The sequence below is a fragment of the Hibiscus syriacus genome, unplaced genomic scaffold, assembly GCF_006381635.1.
Source record: "Hibiscus syriacus cultivar Baekdansim isolate YM2019G1 unplaced genomic scaffold, ASM638163v2 tig00002511_pilon, whole genome shotgun sequence".
NCBI lineage: Eukaryota > Viridiplantae > Streptophyta > Magnoliopsida > Malvales > Malvaceae > Hibiscus > Hibiscus syriacus.
This window is the reverse complement of record NW_024061932.1, coordinates 5,535,450-5,548,408: the sequence shown is the minus strand read 5'-3', so window position 1 is coordinate 5,548,408 and position 12,959 is coordinate 5,535,450. Positions and strand designations below refer to the sequence as shown.

The 12,959-nt window shown below is 36.0% G+C and overlaps 1 protein-coding gene and 1 non-coding gene across 2 annotated transcripts; one reads left to right on the top strand and one right to left on the bottom strand.

Moving 5' to 3' along the window:
• Nucleotides 1–203: 203 nt before the first annotated feature.
• On the bottom strand, nucleotides 204–309 carry LOC120147617. The gene has a single exon (XR_005518298.1). It is a non-coding gene; the product is annotated as a small nucleolar RNA R71 (small nucleolar RNA).
• Nucleotides 310–4,302: 3,993 nt separating this feature from the next.
• Nucleotides 4,303–4,939, top strand: LOC120145888. The gene is made up of 2 exons (XM_039159607.1): nucleotides 4,303–4,440; nucleotides 4,712–4,939. The coding sequence occupies exons 1-2, from the start codon at nucleotides 4,303–4,305 to the stop codon at nucleotides 4,937–4,939; spliced, it is 366 nt and encodes a 121-aa protein (XP_039015538.1).
• Nucleotides 4,940–12,959: the final 8,020 nt, after the last annotated feature.

The window sequence follows — 12,959 nt, the reverse complement described above, 5'->3', positions numbered from 1 at the left end:
GGGCTTGGTCCCTGAATTTTCTTTAACTCTAAAACAAGCGACAAGTTTTAAAATCTTTCAATTTAGTCCCCAAAAATTTACCAATTTTCACAATTAAAACCTCAATTCCCAATTAAATACTATTTTGAAATTTTCGGGTTGTTACATTTGCACTGATCTGTGCAAAAAAAATTCTATGGTATAATCCTCCGAACATGAACACCCAACTGAGGAATGACATCACTTCTTTTAGTCAAGATGATGATGAATCAATGTATGAATGTTGGGATCGTATAAAGGATTACTTCACAAATGTTCAAATCATGGTTTTCAAGATTGGACGCAAGTGGTGATCTTCTATAGCGGAGTTAATACACCCACGAGGATGATGCTAGATGCCTCAGCAAATGGGACATTACTTGACAAATCACCTGCAGAGGCATTTGACATTCTGGATAGGATTGCCAACAATGATTATCAATTTTCATCTACAAGGCTTGGACTTAGGTGAAAATCACATGGAGCTTTCGAGATATACACTAAGGATTCGGTGTCTGTCCAACTTGCTACTATCACCAATATGTTGAAGAATTTGCAAAAGCCAATTGAGGTGAGAGAAGTAAAGGCAGTCAATTCAACCTGTTTATTATGCCACGGTAATCACCATGAGAGTGAATGCCCGACCAATCAAGAATCCATCAACTATGTGGGAAATTACAATCGAGGCAACAACAACCCCTATTATAACACATATAATCCTGGATGGTGTCAACATCTAAACTTTCCATGGGGAAATCAAGGAACCAACAATGTTAATCAACCAGTTCGACAGCGGAATTTCAATGACTCTCAATGTTTTCAAACTAATATGCCATGGCATAATTCTCACAAGAGAGGGCCATCTTCATCTAACACAAGTTCTTTGGAGGCCACAATGCAAGAGTTCATAGTAACTATGAAAACCATGCTACAAGACCATGCGACCTCCATAAAAAACCAAAGAGCCTTGCTTTAGAGCCACAGTTCATCTATGAGGGCATTGAAGGGTCAGGTTGGTAAAATTGTCGCAGCATTACAAGAACGATGACCAGGTCATCTACTGAGTGACACTGAAGTCACAAAACCTCATAGAAAAGAACAATGCAGTGTACTAACTCTATAGAGTGGTACCCAAATTAATGTAGAAGACAAGTTTGGGGGAAGACCATAGAATTATTTACTCCCTGTAACCGTGCAAGCTAATCAAGAATTGTTAGAAAAAACATCTCTAGAAGTGGATAAGGATGAGGGTTCATCAAGTAAAGTGACTGAGGGAGCAAACAAAAATGCCAAGGCAAACACTGTTCCCACCCCGTTAGTACAGGAAGTTAGACCCCCACCTCATTTCCCGCAAAAACTGAAGAAGCATAACGATGACATGCAATTCAAAACGTTTGTTGACATTCTAAGTCAACTTCATATAAATGTTCCTTTTATGGAAGCTATGGAACAAATGTCGATATATTCTAAATTCCTCAAGGATATTGTTACCAAGAAAAGAAAGGCTAAGCAGTACGAGACAATTTCCTCGTCAAAAGAATATACTCTTCCTTAAGTAAGCTGCCACCAAAACGACATGATCCAGGTAGTTTTATCATTCCATGTTGATTGGAGACAAATATGTTGGGAATGCACTATGTGACCCTGGATCAAGCGTGAACTTAATGCCTAAGTCAATTTTTGTGAAGCTTGGAATAGGAAATGTGAGACCCACCTCTGTTATCTTATAATTAGTTGATCATTCACATATTCGTCCCGAAGGGAGAATCGAAGATGTCATTATACGGGTTGACAAGTTCGTATTTCCAATAGACTTTCTTATTCTGGACTGTGAGGTCGATGCCACATCACCCATAATTTTGGGTAGACCCTTTCTAGCTACCGATCACATTCTTATTGACTGTAAGACGGGTAAGCTGACCATGAGAGTGGCCAAACAATGTGTCACAATGAATGTCTTCCGTTCTCTCAAATACATGGATAATTCTGAAGAATAACAAAGCAATTTAAAAGTGGATTCATTTATAGCAACAGAAGCAGATCAATTTTATCATGACATTTTCCTTCAGTTGGACCTGATGAGAGGCTATTTGAAGAATTAAATGCCGAAGAGCCTAATGACTTTTTCGAGGAGCAACAAGCTAGCTTCCTCATAACTAGCCCATGTATGCATTTTGAAATTCTGAATTTCGATGAGTTTATTCTTCCTAAGCCCTCATTATAGCATCCACCTACCCTAGTGTTAAATAATTTGCCACATCATCTTAAATATGCTTATCTGGGTAGTAATGAAACTTTACCTGTGATTATTTCCTTTGTCCTTAGTCCTAACCAAGAATTTAGCCTGCTAAGTTTTTTGTCACAACACAAGAGAGCGTTAGGATGGATGATAGCGGATCTGAAGGGAATAAGTCCAACCATTTGCATGCACAAAATTCTGCTGGAAGAATGCCATGGCAAATCCATAGAACCGTAGCAAAGATTAAACCCAATCATGAAGAAAATTATGATGAAATAAATTCTCAAGTGGTCTGATGCTGGAGTGATTTACCCCATCTATGATAGTTCTTGGGTGAGTCATGTCCAATGTGTGCCAAAGAATGGAGGCACGACCATGGTGACAAGTGAAGACAATGAGTTGTTACTAACATGCACTATCACCGGGTGGTGAATATGCATGGACTACCGCAAACTCAACAACGCCACCAAGAAGGATCACTTCACTTTGATGTTCATCGATCAAATGTTGGATTGACTCGCATGCAAGGCATATTACTGTTTCTTGGATGGATACTCGGGGTATAATCAAATTTCCATCACACCAGAGGACTAAGAGAAGACAACGTTCATGTGTCCCTATGGCACTTATGCTTTTCGAAGAATGCCTTTTAGACTCTATAATGCCCCGGCAACATTTCAGCGCTGCATGCAAGCCATATTTTCTAACATAGTTGAGGATTTTCTAGAAATATTTTATGGATGACTTCTCTGTGTCTGGAGATGACTTCAAAAATTATCTCTGCAATCTGGAAAAGGTACTCAAATGATGTGAGAATGTCGATCTCGTGTTAAATTGGGAAAAGTGTCACTTTATGGTGACTAAAGGCATTGTTCTAGGCCATAAGATCTCTGAAAAGGGCATTGAAGTGGACAAAGCCAAAATCGAGGTGATTGAAAAAAAGCTACCCCCACCAACTTCTGTCAAGGGCATTAAGAGTTTCGTTGGACATGTTGGGTTTTATAGAAGATTCATCAAGGACTTCTCCATAATATCCAAGCCCTTATGTACCCTGCTTCAACAAAATCAACCATTTGTGTTCGATTAAAATTGACATGGCGTATTCACCGAGCTAAAATAAAGACTTGTCTCTGTACCTATCGTGGTTCCCCCAGATTGGACATCACCATTTGAGTTAATGTGTGATGCAATCAATTTTTCCGTGGGAGCTGTGCTTCGGTAACGTAGATGTAAAATTTTCCATGTTATATATTATGCTAGTCGTACCTTGAATAAAGCACAATTGAACTATACTACCACTGAGAAAAAATTACTTGACGTGGTATTTTCATTTGACAAGTTTATGCCATACTTGATAGGCACCAAGTCATTGTTAACACTGATCACTCAGCTATAAAATACTTAGTGAACAAGAAAGATACCAAGCCTAGACTTATTATATGGATATTACTACTGCATGAATTTGACTTAGAGCTAATAGATAGGAAAGATACTGAGAACCAGGTTACAGATTATTTATCTAGGCTAAAGAACATTTCAGAATGCCATGACATTTTTTATATTCAAGAAGAATTCCTTGATGAGAATTTTATATGCCACGGTAATCCCATGGTACGCTGACATTGTTAATTTTCTTGTTAGTTGTATTTTTCCTTATGAATTAAACAGCCAGGGATGCTCATGAGTTTTACAAAGCATGTGATAGATGCCAACGCACTGGGAAAATTTCCAGACTACACGAAATGCCATTGTAAAATATTCTGGAGATAAAACTTTTTGACGTTTGGGGCATTGACTTCATGGGACCATTCCCATATTCTTTTGGAGACTTTTATATTTTGCTTGTAGTGGACTATGTATCTAAGTGGGTTGAAACCATTTCCACACCGATGAATGACTCTAAAACTGTGCTCAAATTCCTTCACAAGAACATCTTTACCTAATTTGGAGCACTAAGAGCCATCATTAGTGACGAGGGTACTCATTTTGATAACAAGCTAATTGCCAAGGCATTACAAAAATATGGAGTACGAAAAAAGATTGCCATGGCATATCACCCATATACCAATGGGCAAGTTGAAGTGTCCAATCGGGAAATCAAGCAAATCCTAGAGAAGGTGGTGAACCCTAGAACGAATGACTGGTCCCCAAAGCTGGACGAAGCACTCTGGGCTTATCGAACGGTATATAAAACACCTCTGGGAATGTCACCTTTCAAGATGGTATATGGGAAAGCTTGTCACCTACCTGTGGAATTAGAACATAAAACATGTTGGGCAATCAAGAAGCTGAACTTTGGCGCACGATTAGCTGGGGAGCAAAGGTTACTCGATCTGAATGAAATGGAAGAGTTTAGAGCACAAGAATATGAAAATGCCAAGCTTTATAAAGAAAAACACCAAGAAGTGGCATGATCGAATGCTTTTGCCACGGCATTTTCATATTGGCTAGCAGGTTCACTTGTTTAACTCGAGGCTTAAGCTCTTCCCGAGAAAACTGAAGTCACGACGGTCAGGACTATTTGAAGTACACCTTGTTTACCCTCATGATGTTGTGGATATCAAGAATATAGATGATGGATCTGTTTTCAAAGCCAATGGCCAGCGTCTGAAAGCTTATCAAGGAGTTTCACCCATGCGTGACAAATCTGCACTCCTCTTGCACGATGTCGAAACTGGCTAAGCATCTTGAAGATGCCGTTACATTTTAGATTACTTTTGTGCATAAATAACACTTTACTTTGCTACTGTTGTATTCAATCTTATTTTTAAGTGATTAATTTATTTTCTTTGTAAAATTAGGGTCCACACAGCCGGAATGTGATGATTGTACGGTGGAAGCAAAAGCAAATGGGCAGCAAGAAGACAAAAAGATGAGGGAAATTCTTTTTAACTTTTTCAACTTTTTGAATTTTTTTAGTTTTTCTTTAGGGTTACTTTATTAGTTTTTTTACTTTTTCCCACTCATACCCCATCCACACAATAAATAACCCCCATTTTTTTACTTTTTATCTTGTTCTTATCATTTTCACTTTTTCACTTCGTTTTCATCTCTTCCTATTCTTCCCTCCTTAGCACCGAAAAGACATAACCAAAAAGCTTCAAACTTTTTCATTTTTTTTCTTTTTTCTTGTCAACTAACCATGGTGAGATCACGTCCCTCCAGCTCAGCTCCAATATCTCCATCCCGTTTCGTGGATGAAACAGCGCAAGAAAGGTTTCAAACCCTTAAAAACCAACGGGTATTCTCAGAGTTGGGTTTTTTTTTCTATGACGAGGAAGATGTTGACCTTGGAAGTGATGTACTAAACATTGTACACCAGCACAAGTGGCAAAAATTTGCCAAGTATCCAGAGAACGTGAACGCGTCACTGGTGAATGAATTCTACACCAACATCACTGATCCAAATCAGCATGCCATGGTGGTTCATGGTATTTCTATTCCATTTACTTCTTCAGCTATTAATAGATATTTTCATTTGCAATATGTTATAGATAACCATACCACTTTGATGAAAGAGCCAGACAATGAAACTTATCATGGCATTTTGGAAGACCTATGTTTTTCCAACACACAGTGGAATGGCCAGCAAGTGAGCCGATGAACAGTGGATTGAAAGAGGCTATATCTGAGGGCTAAATTGTTGAATCACTTCATGAAGCAGAATTTTCTCCCTACTGCCCATAACATCATCGTTTCATTACAGATGATGCTTCTGTTACACTCTATTTTAGTAAGGTGTTCCATTGACATAGGCAAAATCATTGTGGAACAAAATCATACCTGTCTGAAGAGACCTGCCAGTGCCTTGGTATTTCCAAACCTCATTACGACTCTATGCCGTAAGAAGTAGGTGCTTGAGGAACAATTTGATGAGATATTGTCTGGCCTAGCTGGTATTACAAAGGCCAAGATTCATATGTTACTTAGATTCAAGGAAGCCAATGGAAAAGAGAAAGAGGAGAACACTTCTCGTGCTGATGCAAATCCATATGCCAGAGCAATGCTAGATGCCAGGGCAAATAAGTGATTATTGAGTGTTTAACATATATGGCACTCCAGTGAGACGGTCAACGGTCCAAGTAAGAAGCTAACGAGCTGACTAAACTTTATGTTTCCCACGTGACAGTTGTTAATGTCTAGTAATCGGTTTGTTATAAATTAATTATGTTAGTGATAAATTTGTTACTTTTGAAATTTCAGTAAGAGAAACAAAAACTTACTCAAACATTAGTAACTATTTGTGTAGTTTACCCATGAAAATCAATTAGGATCAACAAAATTGAAAAAAAAAATCTCAAATTAAATAAATCAACCCTTTCCAGTAAAAAATTAAAGAATCCACCACATTTCAGTAAATAAAATGAAACCTACGGGAAAAAAACCTTAAAACACTCAAAAATTCGATGCCAAATGTTATAGATTGTAGCGGACCAAGATAAAAAATTATTCAAGTTGTGAATCTGATTTAAGAGCTCTAGATCAATTTCAAGTTTTGATGTGTCAAGAAAATTTTTAAAAAAATGATATAGACCAAATTACTATCTAGAATTATGAAACAAAAAAATGAAGATGTAAAAGAAATTAAAGGGTAAATAAAAATAGATGGAAAGATGAGTTCTTTAAGATCCCATTAATCAAAATATTCAATAAAATCATTCAGTCGATTCTAATCTTCCCTCAAATAAAGGATCTTCAATAGTTTTTTTATTAATTTAGGGTAAGTACAACATAGTAGGGAAATGCAAATTAATATATAACTGTTAATCGTAACCGCTAACCGGTGTAAATGTCACATTTTATAGGTTAATTAACCGAACCGTTATGATTAAACAGTTTCGGTTAACCAAACTGTTAAAAACATATTCGGCTTTGTTTTCTGTATGCAACACACAACTTTCTTTTTAATCTTTATTTTACTTTAATTTTGTTTGGTCAAGTTCACCTTAGTTTTACTTAATATAAACTGATGGTGGTTACTTTCTTTGATTATTTTTCTAAAAAAATTTAGTGTATGAAGAAGTAAAAGAACTATCGAAAGTGTTAATGATAATGTGATGAATGTTTATGAGATTCATGATTTAAAGGATGATTCTTATAAAGAAGATAGTGGAAAAGAAGTTAAGAAAGATATAATGACTAAGAAGAATAGGAAGTCTTCTGATTCCCCTATTAGTAATGTCAAAGTAGAAAGAAAAAAAAAGACATCTCTTGTTTGGGATCATTTTCATAAAACTGATGATCCAATTAAGGTGAAGTGCAATTATTAAGGAAATCGTATTGCATACAAGACATCTAATAGGACTAGTGGCATGAAAAATCATATTGCAAGATGTAAAACGTTTCCTGGAAACTTGGTTAAAAAAAATGATTTTGAATCTAAAACAGTTAATCTTCAGATGACACCACTAAAACTATTCAAGTCCCTAAGTGTTGGCAATTTGATTAAGATAATTGTAGGAAAGAACTTCTTAGGATGCTTATTGTAGATGAGTTACCCTTTGCCTTTGTGGAGGATTTCGATATTTTTGCAAATAAATATTTCCTACATTTATTCCTTCTTTGCGTACCACCATGACAAGAGATTTGTAATACCTCAAATATCAGGTCAGAGACTTTATTAAAAAGACTTGAAATTTTAAGATTTATTTGAATAACTGGTAAAAATGAGAAAATGATTTGGAATAGTGTTTAGACTAATTTGTACCAATAGATAAATTAAGAGGGCACTTTGGTCTTTTAGGAGGGAAAATGAATTTAAAATATATCCCTTATTAGGGATTTTAAAGGGGAAATGGGAAAGTTAAGTTATTTTTATTCTTCTTGTTCACTCAAGTGGGTAGTGCTCTCCTTTCTAGCATAAGGTAAACTTCAATTAGTTAGTTCTTCCTTTAAATTTTAGGTTGCTCTTGTAACATTCAGTGATATGTAAGCTTAAAGAAGAATGATTAAAGAAGATTAAAATTATGTGGTGGATGTTTTGTATGAGATTTAAGGAAATGGGTTTTTGAATGATATGTTGGTATATGAGTTTTTATTGAGGTTTATTAGTAGAATTGACTTGTCAAATGAGTGTATAAGAGATTAGAAACATTGGATAGGATTAAAAACATGTTAGAAAATTGATATAATTCTTGGATTGAGATGTTCCATGGAGATTTTAGATTTTATAAGAGGCTAAATGAAGGAAAGTTAGTTGGTTAAACAAAGAAGAGTTTAATGTATTGTTGGAGTAAAATGAAAGTTTAGAAAGGAAAATTTAGTGAAATCGAGCTGAAAAGTGATAAATCTGGGCAATGGTATCGATAATGATAGAACATTACCGATACTATAGGTGTAAATGGGTAGAAATGTGATGAACAGTATCGAGTGCGATATAAGGGTATCGATACTAACATAATGGTATCAATACCGAAAGTATCAGTACCATAGTGTAGTAGTATCGATACTGAGACAAAGGTATTGGTACCATAGTATAGAAGTATCGATACCATGGGAGGGGTATCAATACTATTGAGCCTGAAACTATAAGATAGATTATAATTGTGATAGAAATTGAAATATGGTACTTTTGAGTATTATTAAAGTATAAATGTTAAGGAATATACTAAAATTTGATATGAAATATGTCTTCAATGGATGCTTGTGTAGATCATAACCAAGCTCCTGAATCTAGCAAGAAAAGGGCGAAAGATAAAGTTGTTAACTATCCAGACATCTCTACATCTTATTAGTGGGGATCACCACGTGAGTACATTTATTGTAATTAATTGAGATGAAGAAGATTCATAATAATTCAAATTAGAACGTTTTAAGTTAATGTATGTTTTATAGTATTTAATATGTTATCATTATATATATGGAAATGATATTATGAATGAGTTTTAGAGTATGAACTGCTCTAAAACGAATCCATAAATGAAATGCATGAAAGGATGCATTATGGCATGAAATGATACCATAAATGAAATGCATGAAAGTATGCATTGAAAGGAGGTATGAAAGGATGCCATAAATGAAATGCATGAAAGGATGACATAAATGAAATGCATGAAATAATGCATTAAGGCACAGATGGATGCCATAAATGAAATGCATGAAATGATGCATTAAGGAATGAAATGATGCCATAAATAAAATACATGAAATGATGCATTAAGGCATGAAAGGATGTTGGTAACTCCGCAAAAAGGTCGTATTTGGAACCTTTTCACTTAAGTTATTGATTGCCTAATAGCCCATTTAGGATCATATAGATGCATTTAGGAGCATATAGTTGCATGTGGTGGAATTATGTTTGTCGTGGAATTTTATATTTGTAATCGGTGCTGCTTTATGGGGAAGGTGTTTGTTTGGTGACTTGTAGTATTTGGGAGCAAGGAAAAAAAAAAGGGAAATATCGTGACATGATGAGACTACTGAGCAGAATGCAAATATTGATTCGGTTGGCCTTTCGAGAGTGAACAAAATGAAAGAAGATATTTTTCAAAGCCAGTTGTCCTTATCACATGATCTCAACCCGTGAGGAGACACATGCCTGGAGGGAACCACGCACTGCTGCAAATGATTCTGGTGGAATATGACCTGCTGCAGCTGATATTTCTTGACTGTGACCTGCTGTAGCCTGATCTTGTCAGGTATTCAGCCAGCCTCCTAGGCTGGAACACTACGAGCTACCCAAGGGGACCACTTCCACTTCTGCTCATCCTCACTTAAATGAAGTATGATTTGGGGTATCCTAGGATTTCAACACAAATTCCTAGGTTTATTCTCACCCTATAAATAAGAGATGAAGCCACCTTGCAAAAAGACTTTTAAACACCGTCTTGAGCCAGACAATTTGGAGGAAAAGGTCTCTCCTTTCTCCACCCATCCTATTTGTCGTGGTATTCCTCCATTGACAAGTTAGAGGAGTGGCGAACTAGGCGTCCAATAGGAGCTAGCTCGCGGTGGCCGAGGGGAGGTCCGACAGTGCATGTCGAAGGTTTTTCCTCCTTTCCTTTACTCTTTTCTTTCATTTTTATCATTTGGGTTGTAAAGAATGGATTAACTTCTTGCTTTGTGCTTGAAACATTCAAACCCCACCATGAACTAATCTTATTTGGTCGGAGTTCATTTTGGATATTTATGTTTGACTTTAATGAATGGTTTTTTTTGTATGTTGTTATATGTTTGTTTATGAAGTTTAATGCCTTAAGGTTGTAAGAGCTATGAGAGTAGTTATTCCTTAGGAGATTACTTAGTGTTCGAGAGAATGGCTAAGTAGCACATCTTTATGTTCGAGAGAAACTGGGATGAACCACATGAGCAAGGGTTTTAGGTAGTAACTAGGCCTAATCGACCTTAGAGATAATGCTAGGATTTCAGTCGACTAAAAGGAGTAGTGCATGATAGAGAGGTTACATGTTAATGTTACCTCAAAAAGATATTGATGTGACATATCATGTTATCTGGACCAATAGGATCCCTGCTAACGTCAATTGGTTTGCCAAGGCATCTTCAAACTGACGAGTCTCTTAACTAGAGATAGCATATGGCACTATTAGTAAACTAAGACCATTCTGAAAGTAGACTTAAATTTTCTAAGTGATCATGTCATTCATTCTCATAGTAGCTTATCGTGTGAGAAAGTTAAAGTCCTAATAATCAAATCCAACCTTTACATTTTATTTTGCCTTTACATTTTCATTTGTTTACACCGAACACAATATAATTTGCCACGACATCTCCATTTGCTACCATATTACCGTTATTCCATTTCCACAACATCCATGTCAATTTGCCACAACATTCTCATTGTACATACCATCACTAACTTTACTTAGGTAAAATAGTAAATTGTTGTGATTGAACTTATAAATTTACTCTAATCCTTGTGGATACGATACTCACTCATCACTGTATTACTTATTCGATTGTGTATACTTGCACATATTTTTGCGACCATATATAGTAATCACAAATCGTGGACAGATACCATAAATGAAATGCATGAAAAGATGTATTAAGGCATGAAATGATGCCATAAATGAAATTAATGAATAATTACTAAATAAAAATAAAAAAAATATACAAGAAGGAAAGCTATGTTGGATATACTAAGGATGTTTATGATAATGGTATGAAAGAATTTTGGTTTCAATAATAGGGACTTATGTAATCCTTATGGATGATACAAATTGTTCGAAATCAAATAACCATGATATGCTTAAGTATACATTAATGTTTCTTTACAATATTATGTCTCACTAAGTACCTACTTAACGTGTGTTGATTTCACTCGTAGGTAAAGGCAGAGATTAGCTGAGTAAGTAGTGTAGTTATAGCAGCGGTGATCATCAATTAAGGTTGACTCATCAGTGACAATAAGACAATCCATTTTATTTTGGAAAACTTATTTGGCATGTAATTAAACTATGTTTTACTTTATCTTAAAAATATTATGTTTAAAGAAATCTAAAAACAAAAATTTTATGGTTTTCAAATGAGGAACTGCTTTAAAAGTGATGTGACATCTGTAACTAGTGTACATAAAGGTATACGAGAGATGTGTGTTATTTATTGGTATCAGAGCTACAGGTTTAGACGATTCTCGGTCGAAATCGGTTTTATTTTAAAATAGAAAATGGATGGCATGCCATAAAGATTGTCAATGTTACTGTATGGTGTTATTAGTGAAATTGATGACACTCCTAAGTAATTGTAATGTTATTATTATGTATGTAATAATAGATGTCAGAATCTTCAAATTCACGAAGAGCTGAGGAACAAGAGATGCAAGAAAAAACTGGTAGTGAAAGTTATGAGGCTAATAGTGAACAACCTCTCCCTTCTGAAAATGCTAGTGCACTTGCACATCTGGGGATTTCGGTGCCTGAGGTCGAAACTTTCATGCAAGCTCTCGACGCCATACTGACACGATTTTAACCTCCCCCTACTCCTCTATCATCGAGGATGTTGATCCAAAAAGAGCTGAAGAGTTTGGGAGATCCAGAGTTCCAGGGAGAAGAGGGTGAGGGTCATATGGAGACCGACTTATGGCTAAATGATGTTATAATAATGCTCGAAAGTCTTCACTATTCGCATCCAAAAAATTTAGGTGGAGTTGTATCTTTACTTAGAGGATCAGCTCGGGTATGTTAGTCAAATACTACAATGTATACACCACCGGAGCAAGTGACCTGGCAATTCTTCCTGAAAGAATTCAAGAACAAGTATATGTGTGAACAGTTCAGATGGGCAATGCTGTTAAAGTTCCTTAATCTGAAGCAAGGTGATCGAGCTGTACATGAGTTTGAGGCTGAGTACAGCAAGTTGAGTTGTTTTGCTACTGAAGTAGTTCCAAATGATAAAGCAAGATGTGATTGGTTTATAGGCGTTTGAGGCCAAAGTTAAAAGATATAATATTGGCTTTGAACTTGCTGAGTCTACAAGAAGTCATAAACTGAGCCAAAGCTATTAAAAGGGATCAAAAGGAGATATTAGATGCGGACCAGAGTTTATAGACGGGGAAAATAGTGGGAATGCCTTCCATCCCCATCATGTTAAAAGAGGTAAGGGCTCGAGTTCCAGATATACTGATAGAGATAGTTCTGCAGTAGCTTCACAGAAAATAGACAATCTCATCTTTGCTGCTAGCTCGGGTATAGCATCTGGGAAAAGAATTCTATGTCAAACATGTGGTAAATTGCACAATGGAACA